This window comes from Ostrea edulis, chromosome 1, assembly GCF_947568905.1.
Source record: "Ostrea edulis chromosome 1, xbOstEdul1.1, whole genome shotgun sequence".
Taxonomy (NCBI): Eukaryota; Metazoa; Mollusca; class Bivalvia; order Ostreida; family Ostreidae; genus Ostrea; species Ostrea edulis.
In genome coordinates this window covers 94,274,562-94,290,786 of record NC_079164.1, presented here as the reverse complement: position 1 = coordinate 94,290,786, position 16,225 = coordinate 94,274,562, and the positions used below count along the sequence as shown (strand labels likewise).

The window sequence follows — 16,225 nt, the reverse complement described above, 5'->3', positions numbered from 1 at the left end:
TATTTTTAGCTATCACATAGTTACACATGTCTATATTTAGCTATCACAGTTACATATGTCTATTTTTAGCTATCAGCTATCACACAGTTACATATGTCTATTTCAGCTATAACATAGTTGGCAGTAAGCAGAGACAGTTGGCTGTCCTACATTGAATTTCTTTTTCAATTCCCATGCCCATTTATGACATCCCGACACAAGCTGATTATGCAGTGTTAACAGCAGAACAAGTTTTAAATACTAAAGTACCTCCCCCATTCCTGATACACAAGTACGGAAACCTCCAGATGTTAGACACGCCCACTGAGTAGCCAATCACAGACAACAGGAAGTCTAGCTTGTGGCTCCAAGTACCCCGCTGGTAGTCCTCCTGTGATGAGTCATCACCTTCTTCAGTCTTCCCTCCATTCAGCAGCTCCATGGAAGGCAACTTCGCCTCACCGTCAGTCTTCCGCATCTGTACAATATGCAGAGGAAAGTTCAGTCATCTGTACAATACAGAGGTAAGGTTCAGTCATCTGTACAATACAGAGGTAAGGTTCAGTCATCTGTACATTACAGAGGTAAAGTTCAGTCATCTGTACAATACAGAGGTAAAGTTCAGTCATCCTTTTCACTCAAATCTTACGATGAAGAAGAATATTTTGAAACACAATAATTCCTTTATATGTCTTTGCTCATATATTTCTGAATGAGCAAATAAGTAACACATAGGCAATAGCAACCTTAATCAAAGCATAGTGGCACTTAGTTGAGTAGAGGGCAGGAGACAACATTTCTATCTTAATTGTGTGAAGTAAGATTTCTGTAAAAAGGGCCATGCAGTTTTTGCAATAATGTAAAATTATCTCAAAGTCAGAAAGGCTACAAATGATAATGTACATTCATTTATCTTGATGATTCCAGAACTAATTAACACGCATGTAATTAAAAGTAACAAATGAGACACTTACTCTGTACATGACCTTGATACAGGGACTAAGTAACTATACAACTTTGGGATTTACTGAGTGCTCGATCATATCACATAAACTATGCAATACAATATAAATATATTCTTTTAACTGAATCTTGTTAATACAGAAGTCAAATACATTACTCCATGTCCCCGCAATAAGAATATGTCAATGCTCCAATTTTACTCTCAGAGCTCTGACTTGCATGCCCTGTGCACACTGTTGAACTTACATAAACCAGACCCATTCTGACAATCTGAACTTCAATCTCCAATGAAAGCAAACTGGAGCAGTGGTGAGCAGCACTCAATATATCTTTTTTCTATTTCCATTTTTTTTTTTAAATCACCCAACATAGGAATACAATGTACATACTGTTTTGATAACACATGGAAATGCTAATGTCAACAGTTTTACATCTGATAGAAATAAGAGATATGTAAATGCATATATTTAATTTGTATATTCTAATAAATCAACCATAATTCATTGTTTTTATTTTTGGGGGTTGGAGGTTGGAGTTTGTTTTCTTTTCCTTTGAGTATCAAAAGAAACATGCTTGTATGCCTTTTCATTCTAAATTCATACAATGAAAAAAAAAATGAAGCTAGCAATATATTCTCTGAAAAAAGGTACAACGTTTATGAAAACAATGATACTGACAAAAACAAAACCTATAAAAAACACACTCATTTCAATTTGCTAAAATAATGGTTACCTGGATTTCTAGTTTGGTCTAGTAACACGCAATTCCTTTCAATAAAAATGAGAAATGTAATGACTGACTTGGGAATTTTCCTAGTTCGCTTTTACCCCTACCTCACTCGCACAGTGATCAGTTCACACTGGCTGGGAGAGTCTGCAATATCTTACATAATTAAGACATGTGACCCCCTTTATCTCCTGGTTACTGACACACAAAAAAATATTCTCATATCCTTCACAAAATTATTGCCAGCAACTCCACACAATGATGATTTGATAATCCAGACTGGCACATCCCTATTTCTATGAAACACTGCCAACTTGTTTTTGTAGGACAGGCCCCACAATATTACAAAAATCATTATAGTTTATTATTCATATGTTGGTATAATACTGATACTGTCCATTTACTTGTGTATACACATGATTAGCAATTCATATATGTATGTACTTGTTTCCCCAACATGCTGCATCCACATGCAGTTTGCAGTCTATGTAACCTGTAGTTAATGTTGTAAACTTTCTTTCTTTTTTTGAATTTCCTTCTTTATAAACTGTCTTACTGTTATGCCCTCTGGGCCCAAAATTGGAATAAACTTATCTTATCTTATCTATTACATGAAATCATATGATACTGCAATGTGACCATTCAGCACACCAGACAGTACACTAAGGTATGAGGACTCTGCTCAAACAATTCATAATACACCTACCATAAAAGTATGAAATATTTTCTATCAATACTATAATTTCTGTAAATTTCTCTCTGGAATTTTTCATTTTCAGTTTATATCTCTGGGGTTTCCTAATTAAACCACCATAAATTTCAAAACTTACTGAAGTTAATGTTTGAAGATAGAAGATTAAAACTATTTAAGTCCTGCTGCATCTGTGATGGTAATTAAAAGTCGAATATAATACCTATGCAGTCTTTAGTTAATTGACTTGAACAATTTTTTACCTTTGCACTCACATTCATGAATATGTAAATTGAACATAAGACTTTCTACTTTGCTTTCAGTGATTGCGAAATGTTGAAATGTTTTATGGGACATTTGGTCTGGTAAACACAGGAACATTACCAGACCGAATCACATTTTGCCAGACCGAAAAAAAGTAGTAGTATTTTTATATTAGGCCAAAAAAAGAGAAGGTTTTTCAGGTCGCCTCTGATTTTTAAAAAGGGTCAGTAGGTAGGTTTTTTATTTTTATTTTTTAATATTTTTAAAAAAATAAATAAATATGTGCCTTCAAATCAATGAAAATATGATAGTTAATGTTGTTATACAATATGTGTTTAATAGATAGAAAATGGGTTCAGAGCACAATGTTTAATTGACAAAATACACAGTATGTGATTGAGTTTTGATATATATACATTTACAATAAATGTCTTGGCATATATGAAAGTTGTCAGACATCAAATACAGAGCAGAAACCGTACAATTTTTTAAAGGTGGTACAAATTATGCACAATAGTTCTGCACACTTTTCAACATGTATTTATTCATGAACATTGCAGGGCTCGAAATTAACATATGCCCGTCAGTCTGTGACTGGTTGATTGTCATTTGTTTGTTATATGTCAAAATATTTTTTAAGAGAGCTACAGTTCTGCAGCTACGGCATCTTCGCAAGCCAAGTGTCCGATTCGCTAGAGTAAGCGAATCGGACACTTGGCTTGCGAAGATGCAGCTACGGGTGATGCGCCTTGAGTAGGACGCTTAATATCGATTTGTGCAAGACAGTTGTCATAATATCTATGGGGTTCTGATGCATTCATTTATGTAACATTTAGTGTAAATAGAATTATTGCCCATCAGGTTAATCAGGACATTACACTTATCAGGTCATTACACCGACCCACTGACAACAACAATGGTGGCACATCTTTTAGAAGCTGCTTCGGTGTTGGCAATAATTATTGCCAACACCGAAGCAGCTTCTAAAAGATGTGCCACCATTGTTGTTGTCAGTGGGTCGGTGTAATGACCTGATAAGTGTAATGTCCTGATTAACCTGATGGGCAATAATTCCATTTACACTAAAGCATATTTTAAAAATATGTTATTTTAAGATTTGATCTAATTAAATATACGTTTTCCTTTCATAAAATACTAATTTTTTTAAAAATATATGCATTTTAACATAATAATTCATCATTTTCAAACCCGAGGGGTATAATGTCCTGATATTTAGTGTAATGTCCTGATGAGACATTTCTACAAAAATGATACATTTTTACGATGTTTTACGCATCCAAATTAATTATGTTTATGAGATGGTATATATCTTAAGATATTTAGCTATCATTTTTAATATTTGTGGGGGAAAAAAGGGTCAGTGGATATATTTAGGGTCGGTCGGGCGACCTGAAACAAACATATTTTTTTTATTTTGGCCTTAAACGGAACTGAAAGTTGAAACGTAGTTTCCGAAACCGGTGCCAGAAAGTCACCAGACATTCAGACCAAAAATATAACGAAGTTTACCGGACCGAGAGTCAAATTACCGGACATGTCCATCAGTCAGACGACATTTCACTTTCACTGTGCTTTACCCGGTTAGACGATTTTACGGTAGGACATTCCCTGCTGTGGAGGGCTGCGTCTTATACAATTACCGTTCACCCTATCAACATTAAGCACTGTGAAATGCTATCCCATGATACAGTCCTACTTGTAATCAATCTTTCTATGCTGTAAATAAGTCATTGGTACGTAGTCATATTCCTTTCTGGACAAAAATACATAAGGTTTAAACAGATTTTCAGTTAGATTGACAGAGACACATGTTTGTGTCAGTATGAAGTGCAACTGCTTGGTGTAAACCTTGATTTGTATAATACTACATGCACAAGGTATCGCTAGCTCTACAGTATGAGGGCTGTGTTGTGCTTACTTCTGATCTGCTTTGACAATAATGGGCATGTGCTTTCTTCATCTAGCAGAATGTTCAGCTGTTCCATATCATACACTGACATCCATCTCCAACAAGAGATCATGGGCCTTCACACTCACCTGAACATTGCACAATGAGAAATTCAACTAGATGACGTGTCTCTTGTACTACACTAAACTAGATGTGTATAGCACCCATGACAACTTGAGTCATTCATTTACATAATGCAGTCTATTACTCAAACAGAATCACAACCACTAAAATATCACTTTTTCAGTAACAATTTTAGATACTGCCTTCAGCTATCACTAAAACATCAATTTTCATCTGAGTCACTGATCTATAAGATGTCATTGAGAAACCTTTTTCTCCCCATTTGTGACCTAATGGTAAAGCTCCATTCGACCCTTAAACTCACAGCTTCAAAGGATTTTGTTTGTTGACATACTGTAGAATCATTTAAATTCGTGGGGGCCAATTTTCATGGATTGCTGAATTTTTAATTTCGTGGATTTATATATTTGTAATATGTATTGTGTGTGTGTGTGTGTGTGTATATATATATATATATATATATATATATATATAATATTGTATATTCGTTGAGGATGTAAATTCGTGGGTGAGGGGTACCCATGAATTCCACGAAAATTGAGCGACCACGAATTCTAATGATTCCACAGTAGCCATATTAGGTAGCATATCCATACTCATACTCTTACAGGGGCATGGACATGACTTGAGCTGAAAATTTTCAAATTTTATTTTTCCATTTTTATTGTTTGCAATGCTTAACTAAAGTATTTCTAATGGTCAATCAAAATTTGAATATCAGTTGTTGACTTACAAGCGAGATACAGCACTCGCAATTCTTTGAAATGTAAACAAGGCTCGTGCCATATTTTTGTTTACATATACATGGCTCAATAGAAAATAACATGTTTAAAAGAAAATGAGATGTCCCAAACACTAGAAACTATTTAATTGTATTCAGAATTAACTTGACAATAAGAATTTTCCTGTGAAATTGTCAAGGACAAACATGATGCTGACATTTTCTCTAAAATTATTTTTTCCTCTCCACGATATGAAGAGTTTCTGATATAGGTTTAGATTTTGTATTGTAGTAACACTATAATACTTTGTGTATTGGCCCGAGTGGTCAGATCACTTAACTAGTAGTTTCTGCAAAGGTACTGGGTTTGAAACTCAATTGTTCCTAAGATTTTTCTCTCCTCTGCTACAGTATCCTATATTCATAGTATGAAATAAAAGGTCTTGCCATCAGAAATCTATATACAAAATATAAAGATCTATAGCTATCTTAAATAGTTCAGGAGATATTGAATAGATCAGAGATTTAAAAAGTAGGTCCAATCTAAGGTCACAAGGTCAAAGGTCATGATAGGAAATGAAAGATCTTAATTGCCATAAGATATATATAATACAAGATATGAAAGATCTACCTTAAATAGTTCAGTATTGTATAGATCAGATTTTTTTTTTAAAAAGTATGTAAAACTTCCAGGTCAAGGTCACAAATCATTGCATCAAATGAAGGGTCTTGCTGTAAAAAATGTATATACAAGTCCTAGCTTCAATAAAAGATTTTCCCTATATATCAGCAAATACACTGTAACATTTTGATTCCCTACTGTGGCCCATCCTAGCCCCTGGGAACATGAATTGCACAAACTTGGATCTACTCTATGTCAGGAAGCTTTCATGTAAATTTGAAGTTTTCTGGCCTAGTGGTTCTTGAGAAGATGTTTAAAGATTTTCCCTATATATTCAATGTAAAACTTAAAGCCCCTATTGTGGCCCCAACCTACCCCAAGGGGTTATGATTTTAACAAACTTTAATCTGCACTGTGTAAGGAAGCTTTCATGTAAATTTCAACTTTCTGGCTCAGTGCTTCTTGAGAAGAAGAATTTAAAAAGATTTTTCCTATATATTCATATGTAAAACTTTGATCACCTATTGTGGCCCCATCCTACCCCCAGGGGCTATGATTTTAATAAATTTGAATTTGCACTATGTCAGGAAGCTTTTATGTAAATTTGTACTTTTCTGGTTAAGTGGTTCTTGAGTTAAAGATTGTTAAATGACCCCACCCTATTCTTGCATTTTTGTGATTATTTCCCCTTGGAAGGTGGCATGGCCCTTCATTTGAACAAAATTGAATCCCCTTCACACCCAAGGATGATTTGTATAAAGTTTGATTGAAATTGACCCAGTGGTTCTGGAGAAGAAGATGAAAATGGAAATTTTGTGACGCCAAAGACAGACAACAGAAAGTTATGATCAGCTCAGGTGAGCTAAAAAGTGCTGAAAACCAAGTGGGACAGACAGGCAAAGGGATGACAAAGGTACAAGGTATTCAGGTAATCGGGTTAATTACAAATAATTGCTGAATTAAACTCAAGATTATTTAAATGTTTGTACAGAATGGAGCCCAAATAAATTTTAATACTGAATTGTATTTCTTTTGACTGCTCAGTGAATTGTCTGTAACGGTGAATTTGTTATACTGCCACCCTCGCTTTATTGCTCAAATCGGTCTTGAACAGAAGTTGGCAATATATCGAGCGAGCGCTGTGTGCATCTGTCAGAGCATTCACATGGTGATCTAAATTGTTCCACTAACCTAAAATAGACACATTTTGAACCTTGGAATTTTGTCAACGTTTCAAATGTGTATTTGACAATACATTGTATATGCTTTTATTAGTTTGGGAAAGTTTGCATATTTTAAATATGTTTTATTGTATCGCACTGCTGCAATTGAAAAGAACTTTTTGTTAAAATTTCCTACACACACACACACAGATATATATATATATATATATCTGTAGTGCAGATTCACATACGATCAAATCATGGACATTGGGTCTTATATATATATATATATATATATATATCTATATCTATATATCTGTGTGTGTGTGTGTTATGTGTTATATATATATATATATATATATATATATATATAAGACCATATATATATATATATATATATATATATATATAAGACCCAATGTCCATGATTTGATCATATGTGACTAATCATGACCAGTGGTTCCCGAGAAGAGGATTTTAAAAGATTTCATGTATCGACATATTTCCATGTAAATTTTTTATCCCTATTGTTGGCCTAACATCCCCATTGAGGCCGCATTGTACCACCAGGGTCCATGATTTTATCAATTTTGAATCTACATTCTTTTATAAGAAAGTTTTCACATGAGTTGCTTTTTGAAAGATGTCACCATAATTTAACTATTTCTTGATTATCTCGCCTTTGAAAAAGGTGACTCTCTCATTTGAATAATTTTGAATCCCCTTTACCAAAGCCTGTTTTATGGCGAGTTTGGCTGAAATTAGCCCTGTGCTTCTGGAAAATAAAATAAAAAATGTGTAAAATTTGGGGAAAGGATGGACAGCATCAGACAAAAGGCTCACTAGGGCTTTAATAATGTCAGCCGAGTCCAATCGACGGTGGCCACAAAGCTCAGTTGGTAGAGCACCTGACTAGAGATTCAGGGGAACTGGGTTTGAATCCTGGTCTGGTCCATTGCATTTTCTCCTTTCCTGTTACAATAATATAGCTCAGAAACCTATTAAATAAAATAGGAAGTAAAAATATCCATTCGCATTTTGTTGTTCATGTTAATCTTTTTAGTGGAAAACAATCCATTATATCCAAAAACAAGGTAATATCTTGTGAATGCTTCTCCTCCTATATGGCTTATCGGATAGACTTGAAACTTTGTATAATGCTTCATTGACATTTGAAGATGTGCATATTGTCAGCACAGGAGGATCCAATAATTTTCCTAAAAGTTATAGTGGATCTAAGAAGGGTGGAGGATGTTAAAATAGCTTGTAAACACTTCTCCTCCTATATGGCTTTTCAAATAGACTTGGGACTTTGTAAAATACTTCAATGCCATTTGCAGATATACATATTGTAGGGACAGGAGGATATAATTGTTTTCCTTAATGTTATAGCGGATCTGAAGGGGTAGAGAGTGTAAAATAATACTTCAATGCCATTTGCAGATATACATATTGTAGGGACAGGAGGATATAATTGTTTTCCTTAATGTTATAGCGGATCTGAAGGGGTAGAGAGTGTAAAATAGTTTGTGAACACTTCTCCTATGTGGCTTATCGGAGTTCATAATGTCTATGTTCCTGCTCATGCTTTCTCCTCCATACCATGCAGTACCTTAAGGGGAGGAGGTTTCATTTGGTGCACTTTCAATTTGGGGAGCTGGGGAGACATTTGTTTTTCATAAAAACAATCTCTACTTAAAATTGTTTGTTTTCAACAAAACATTTAGCAAGTGACTATAGAAAATATTGCTTGATTCCAAGAAATAGAGGATCTACTGGATTCTAAAGAACAAGAATTTGTTACATTTACATAATACATTACAAACAAAAAGTTGTTGAAATAACAAATGCAATCTGTCCATTAAATTCCCATTCATTACATACTGTAAACGTATTATAATTGGCGTGTACGATATTTGGCGGAAATCGTTTTTTCAACAAGTTAGCGTAGATTTGATTTAGCGCACTCCTGAATTACTTTAAACATCTAGATTTACGGATGGCATTTAGCGATGTACTTGATTTAGCGGAAGCTGCGTTCCGCCAAAGGCGCTAAATAGAATACACAGCCAAATGTAATACATTTACAGTAAAAGCTTTGTATGTATATATATTGAAGCAAAGTCGTAATCGAGATCAAAATATCCCTTCGTTCCCTGTAGTGACGTTGTGATAACTTCCGGTTTCACATTCGCCATTCCCTTAGGTTCTCGGAGGTCACGTGATACCTGGATACTATATAAACCGAGACGATCGGGATGATGAGCATTCTGTGTCTGACGGCTGGGGTGAAAGATAGCCAGGAAAGGATAAGGTTTTGTAAGTATAAACTGAATAAAGTCTTACATGCCTGAAATAGGCTTTCGAGACTCTGAGTATATAAATATATACTGTTTAGCTGGCTTGTAAACTGAAGTGAAGCTAGAGCGCTTTAGTCCTTGAAAAGCGCATACGCTTAAGGCCCTGATAAGTGCGTGCGCTACAGAGAAACGAAGTGATTATTATGTAAATACTTGTAATTTAAATCTGTGATTGAGAAATATGTTTTGCTGATCTATTCAGGTAGAATAGCCGAATCCCAAAATGAACCCGGAAACGTTACAATATATATATACTCTGACAGTATTAGTACTTCTGAATAATTGTTTTTCATTGTTATAATTAATTGCGCTGTTAACCTGTACATGTGCCCTCCCCCCTCCCCCCCCCCCCCCCCCCCTTGATTGGTGAATAAACAATTATTATTAGTTATAATATTCAGGTATCTTTTTAACTAGGAACATTTTGATGGGCATTACAGAGTAGAAATTTCACACAATACACAAAGTTCTGCAAGCATTTGTTGACAAAATAGCTTTGGTAAATGAATTGCACAATACAAATGATTTTAAATTTTGAAGGGCCAAGAGTCCAAAGTTCATTATGCATGCATGTCAATCTTTCGACAGAGAATTAGTAAACAGAGTAACATTTTTACATAGTTTGAAACTTCATATTTGCAGTGAAATAATTTCAGACAACAAAATGATACAACTAACCCACCCCCACAAAAATCAATGATAATTAAAAAAAAAAAGAAAAGAAAAGAAAAAAAAAAAGAGAGAGAAATAACAAGCACAGAAAACTATAAATATCATACGAATTCAATCACAGACAGAATCTTGATCAATTGTAAAACTACAGATATCACTAAACATTATCTCTGCAGTTGCTATTTAGATTCATTTCAAATTTATGCAGCACGCAGTGCCGGTAAGCTTAAGATGCCGGTATATTTTTTTTTATAACATTACGCATTCTGACAGTATGATTTTAAAACGTTAAAACACCAATAACCTTGATTTTGAGCACATGGTCAGTTCTAAATCCTCCCATCTTCAATTTCTAAGCCTCCTAAAAAGTGTGGCATTCACGGCTTGCAAAACACTTTATTTTCCCGAATTTGTTCAATGCAGGCTGCAGACAGTTTTGTAGTTTTCGAAATCCCGATTCCGATCTGCACAGGCATCACTGGCAGATGCATGAACACGACCCATATTCTAGTCCGATCAAAATGAATTAGTCAGTTGTACATAGTTCCATATATTTTAATGATTTCCCCCCCCCACCCCCCCATATGTTCATATATTATTGATATTTATTTATTTCCAGTTCACTGTATTTGCATGTAACTATGTGTTATGTAATCACTTCTTTCTTTACTTGTACAGCGAAGGCCCTATATATGTATATGCACAGTATTTGTATATAATCCAATATAAGAGCCCGATAGTACTCTGGTCACCATTTGACTGTAGATAGTCAACAAGTGAGCACGTCTCCGGAATACCGATGGTCAAGGGGTCAAAGTGAGGAGACGATCTATCAGCAACCAATGCAGGATCAACCTCAATATGATCCGACGATGACATTACTGAATTATCAACAAAAATCATTTGGACCCCCCCCCCCCCTCCCCATGATTTTGAAATTTAGCCATCTCGACTAAATACGAGAAAAACACATGATGACGAGAGATTCCCGTCGTGCTCCGAATGTGGAACCATTTGGAACCATGTACGATTTACAGTGACGTGTCAAACATGACTGTCCAATGGACGAAAATACGCATGAAAACGACTCAAATGTCTGACGTCAATGACAAAGTTTGATTTAATTATATCTAGTGAATGATGAATGGAGAAAAATCAACCTCCGTTCAATGAAAAAGCTGACCCACTTATGGAGGAAAATTACGAACTCTCCAAGAAAGAAGTTAGAGAAGACGCCATCGAAATGATGTCACCCAAAGACAGATACTTACTTCTCAAGAAATCTTGATGATTTGTATATTCAGTTGGGTAGAAGCAAACTGCAACACACTACTGTATGCAGGGTTATTTTCGCCCCGTGTTATTTTCGCCTTTCTTCAATTGCTGACGGATTTTTGCTCCGTTTTAAATTCGACCAGACACAGTTGTGTTAAAAGAGTGTTTGCCCCACTATCTATTTTGTATTGCTTATAGGAGATATATGAGATTGATCACTGTTCGTTAATCTTCACCTTTCATAACAGAAAAAAAAATTCACCCAGACTTAAATTCGCCAACTGACAACAAGGGCGGAAATAAAACGGGGCGAATATTATACTGTATACAGTATCAAAAAGGAAATGAATGATGATAAAGCTATATCCCGCACATCTACGAGTTTGATCACCTGCTGGAGGAGGACGAGAGTTATTATGGGGACACACCAAGGGATGGCGAAAATTCATCCTACTCATTCTTGTATAACTTGTGTGACAGCATTGTGAAAAGAATGCACTTATTTATCTTGATCATTTATGAAAAATGTCTCCTCCTCCTCCTCCTCCTCCTAACTGGCCTTCTGAATTCGATTCTTGGATTCCGACGGTAGAATTAAAGTATAAATAGGATGGAACCCTTCCCCAAAGGTCAAGCTTCAAAGCCTCGCTATACAGTAAAATATATGTAGTCTACTCCTCGCGGCATGCCATATTTGGAGCCCTCATGCGACACATTACAAATTGGTAAGATTTTGTGCAAATTACATGTGAAATTTAAGTATGTAAAAGGGCGATATAATCATCAACAATCATGGTATCGGGATATACATACTCTATATCAAACAAATCAAGTAGGCAGAGAGATGAAATGACCGAGAAATATGGGTTTAAATCAACAATTTCAACTTTGTAGACCTATTCGTGAAACGCGAACGAAGTGTTTGAGGTAAGTACGGGTTTCTGAAATTCGGTGACAAATTTGAATGATCAAAATATATTTACCACACTCTATGCAATATGATGTTTGCAGAAATATGGTGTAGTTTATGAGAAAACCGATCTCATACTCGGTGATACTGCGTTTTCTCCGCTTCGGAGCCGAGCCATCATGCTCCACATCAGTGACGACTCCTCCAATGTCACATTGTATACGGTGTTAGTAGCTTATGACCGTGATCCATACGTGCTGGTGTGGGTGCGATATGAGCTGATGGTCATTCGCCACCTTCTTGCCTAGATTTTGTCTAATTTTGACTAAATCCACACCCCATCAGATTACATGTACCATGCAAGGGGATTTAGGAACTAAGTACATGTATACTGAAGAACCAATTCAATTCTACTTTAAATCTGGGACCATTCAATTTTCCTCAGAGTTACAATATTTTCGCTGTACCCTGTATGTTTTAACCTGACCCCCCCCCCCCCCCCCCCCCCCAATATTTGCCCCCGTGTATATGCTAGGCATAATGCTGACACCTACATGATGCATATCTTTTTTTTTCATTACACACTCTGCTACACTCGCAATGTATAATAAATTATTCCATTCATTGCAAAACATGTATGTAATCCCTTACCAAATGGCACTTCAAATATAGGACATCTCTATCTTTAAAGAAAGACCAGTACTTTCGTGCGAAACTCCTTTACTACCATGAAGCTTACATTTTGCTTTAAAACATAAACGAATAATTCTTAGTTGTATTTTATCATCTTTAAAAAGGGCATTGACATTCCAATCTTTAGTGGGAAATTCCCAGGTATCGTCCGCTAGTGACAGTCTACTGGCAAATCCATACCTGCATGGGAAGGATGCTGATGTGGAGGACACATGGACACCTGATCCAAGAACTGTGGCATTTCATTCGGAGCAACAGCATAGCATTCAGTTGGTATTACTCTTTGAGGTTGAATATAGGGTTACATTTTTGTAATTCCATATACATTTTATTAACATTGAAATAAATCCAAATAATACATTCACAAATGGAATCGTGGCGTTATGGTACACTGATATGCATGTGCCATTTTACTGTTTATCATTGCATTAACATGCATACAAAAAAAGAGGGAAAACATTCTGTTTCTAATTAAAAGGTATGAAAAGTGTTTTAAATGCTGACAAATAAGGTATGATGGCCAATACCGATTTTATTTGCAATTTCCTTTCAGATATGGGGTCCGATTATTTCGAGAACAGCAGATTTTATGAAGCTGTTTTTGACAGAAGATTTGGTTTTCTCCATCTCAAACAAAAATCGATAATCACCATCTTTCTTTGATTAAAGTATCACTCTTGCAGTCAAGGAAATAAAAATTATTTCATATTTTGATTTGATGGCCGAATTCAAACAAATATTATTCTTGATAGAGGGCGAAGCCCTCTCACGGCCCGAAGGGCCGTGAGAGCGGAGCTCTCCCTATAGGTAACACGTATATACATGTTTTAAAGGAAAATAATGAAAAATTAAACCATACCTAACGAACTTGAAAAGTTTGGTACTAATGGCGTCGATTCGAATATTAGCGCGTGGACATGTATTCCTCCATTTTGAATCTCGTCTACCCTAGTTCACGTCGTTCTGAGATGTTAGACATAAAATCCATAAAAGCATGTAAATCTTATTTTCTTGATCATATATAATCACTCCACGATTAACGCCATGTTTTTTGTTGTGGTTCAAACGCCATGTTTGTAAATTTGCTAAATAACGACGCTGAATGCAAGGTGAAGATAACGAACAGTGATCAATCTCATAACTCCTACAAGCAATACAAAATAGATAGTTGGGCAAACACGGACCCCTGGACACACCAGAGGTGGGATCAGGTGCCTAGGAGGAGTAAGCATCCCCTGTTGACCGGTCACACCCGCCGTGAGCCCCATATCCTGATCAGGTAAACGGAGTTATCCGCAGTCAAAATCAGTGTGCCAAGAGGTATGAATATGACATCACAATGTACTGTTTACATCAATTGCTTTATATTTCCCGCGTTCAATATATAGGCGGATCAAATGTCCAAAATTAGGATGCTTTGATACAGCTCTGTCCTCGTGCTAACTTCGGGTTATTTTTGTCCTGTTTTGGATATAGATACTAATGCCAAAACCTTTTTGCTTCGCCCTCAAACACGGTCACGCCGTAAAACATAGTATGGTCAGTTTAATGTATACCAACAGCTGATATATGAACAAAATTTACGCTTTCATAACTTTTATTCTTATTTACATTGCTAGTCTATAATAGAGGGCGAAGCCCTCTCACGGCTCGAAGGGCCATGAGAGCGGAGCTCTCCCTATAGGTAACATATATATACGTATTTAAAAGGAAAATATAGAAAAATAATGAAAAATTAAACCGTACCTATGGAACTTGAAAAGTTTGGTCCCAATCGTCGATTCGAATATTAGCGCGTGGACATGTATTTCTCCATTTTGAATCTCGTCTACCCTAGTTCACGACGTTCTGAGATGTTACATAAAATCCGTAAAAGCATGTAAATCTTATTTTTTTTTAATCATATATAAACGTCATCTTGTGCCATGTCAACTATTTTTGTAAATTTGCTAAATACCGACGTTGAATATGACGTCACAATGCACTGTGTACATCAATACGCCAGTTTCGAGATACGAACTCTTCTGTATAGGAGGTGCATTTAGTGGAACTTTGAATGCCTAAGTGGGATATGTAAATGTGGGAAATACTAAATTCTATCGAAAGAAATGTTTTACCGAAGTGGAAACATACAAACAATGTCATATTTGCAAGAAATATCTTGGATATGGTACTTATGACCAGCGAAATAACGTGATAGGATAAGAATTCTATGTATTTAATTACTCCCTAAATACTTATCACTTACTTAGTTTGTGTATCAGTCGAATTCGGGTTATCAAACAGCGTATGAGAAACTTACTGAGTACATTCACTTACGCTGTGATGAATATCTGTCCCACTCCCGCGTGTAAACAAATTCTTTCGCGCCTTACTATGTACGAGAGTTCTCCGAAGGGAAATAACTCGGACGTATCTCGAAACCGGCGTATCGCGTTATATTTCCCGCGTTCAATGATGTCCAAAATTAGGATGCTTTGATAAAGCTCTGTCCTCGTGCTAACTTCGGGTTGTTTTTTTTTTTTGTCCTGTTTTGGATATAGATACTAATGCCAATATTTTTTGCTTCGCCCTCAAACACGGTCACGCCGTAAGACATATTATATATATACCCACCTCCATCACAGAAGAGCTGATATCTCGGAAGTTGCGTTAGAACGCTTTGGCCGATGTAGTATTGCGTTGTGTGACGACACAATTGAATCTGCTTGTAATACAATTGCGAAATGCAACAGAAACTATCATTGGTCCATATATATATAAGTCCGCCCAAATTTCCTTATACGGGAATAGTCGGCATTTGAAAACATGACGGCCAGATGGAAACAAACTTCAAAGGAAGAAAGAGAAAAAGTTGTATTCTTGTGTTGTTGTCTCATAAATTTAATATAAAAAAAATCCTAACATATTTTCCTAATATACTTGTGTCCAAACATACCTTCAAATATTTATTAAAGCCCCATACGACCCCAAAACTCACAGCTTTTGATGATTTCGTTCGTTGACTTAGCCATGTTAGGTAGCCAGTCAATTCGAATCCCGGTTCATTTCCATATTGGCACAATAGCGTCTAGATGTGTACTAACACCCCTCAAATATTTTAGCTAAATATTTAAATAATATATTATCCCAG

General features: G+C 35.8%; 1 protein-coding gene across 2 annotated transcripts in view; it reads right to left on the bottom strand.

Moving 5' to 3' along the window:
* Positions 1-10,805, bottom strand: part of LOC125673284 (sodium- and chloride-dependent glycine transporter 1-like) — a 39,639-nt gene extending 28,834 nt beyond the window's left edge. The window contains exons 1-2 of one of the 2 annotated variants that reach the window (XM_048909811.2): positions 10,519-10,805; positions 250-457 (exon numbers count right to left, since the gene is read on the bottom strand). In XM_048909811.2, the coding sequence (XP_048765768.2) occupies positions 250-457; positions 10,519-10,557 (247 nt within the window). In that variant the 5' untranslated portion in view covers positions 10,558-10,805. Of the gene's footprint in view, positions 1-249; positions 458-1,674; positions 3,262-10,518 lie in introns of those variants that run through there. The other variant, XM_048909820.2, reaches the window with a different exon arrangement.
* Positions 10,806-16,225: the final 5,420 nt, after the last annotated feature.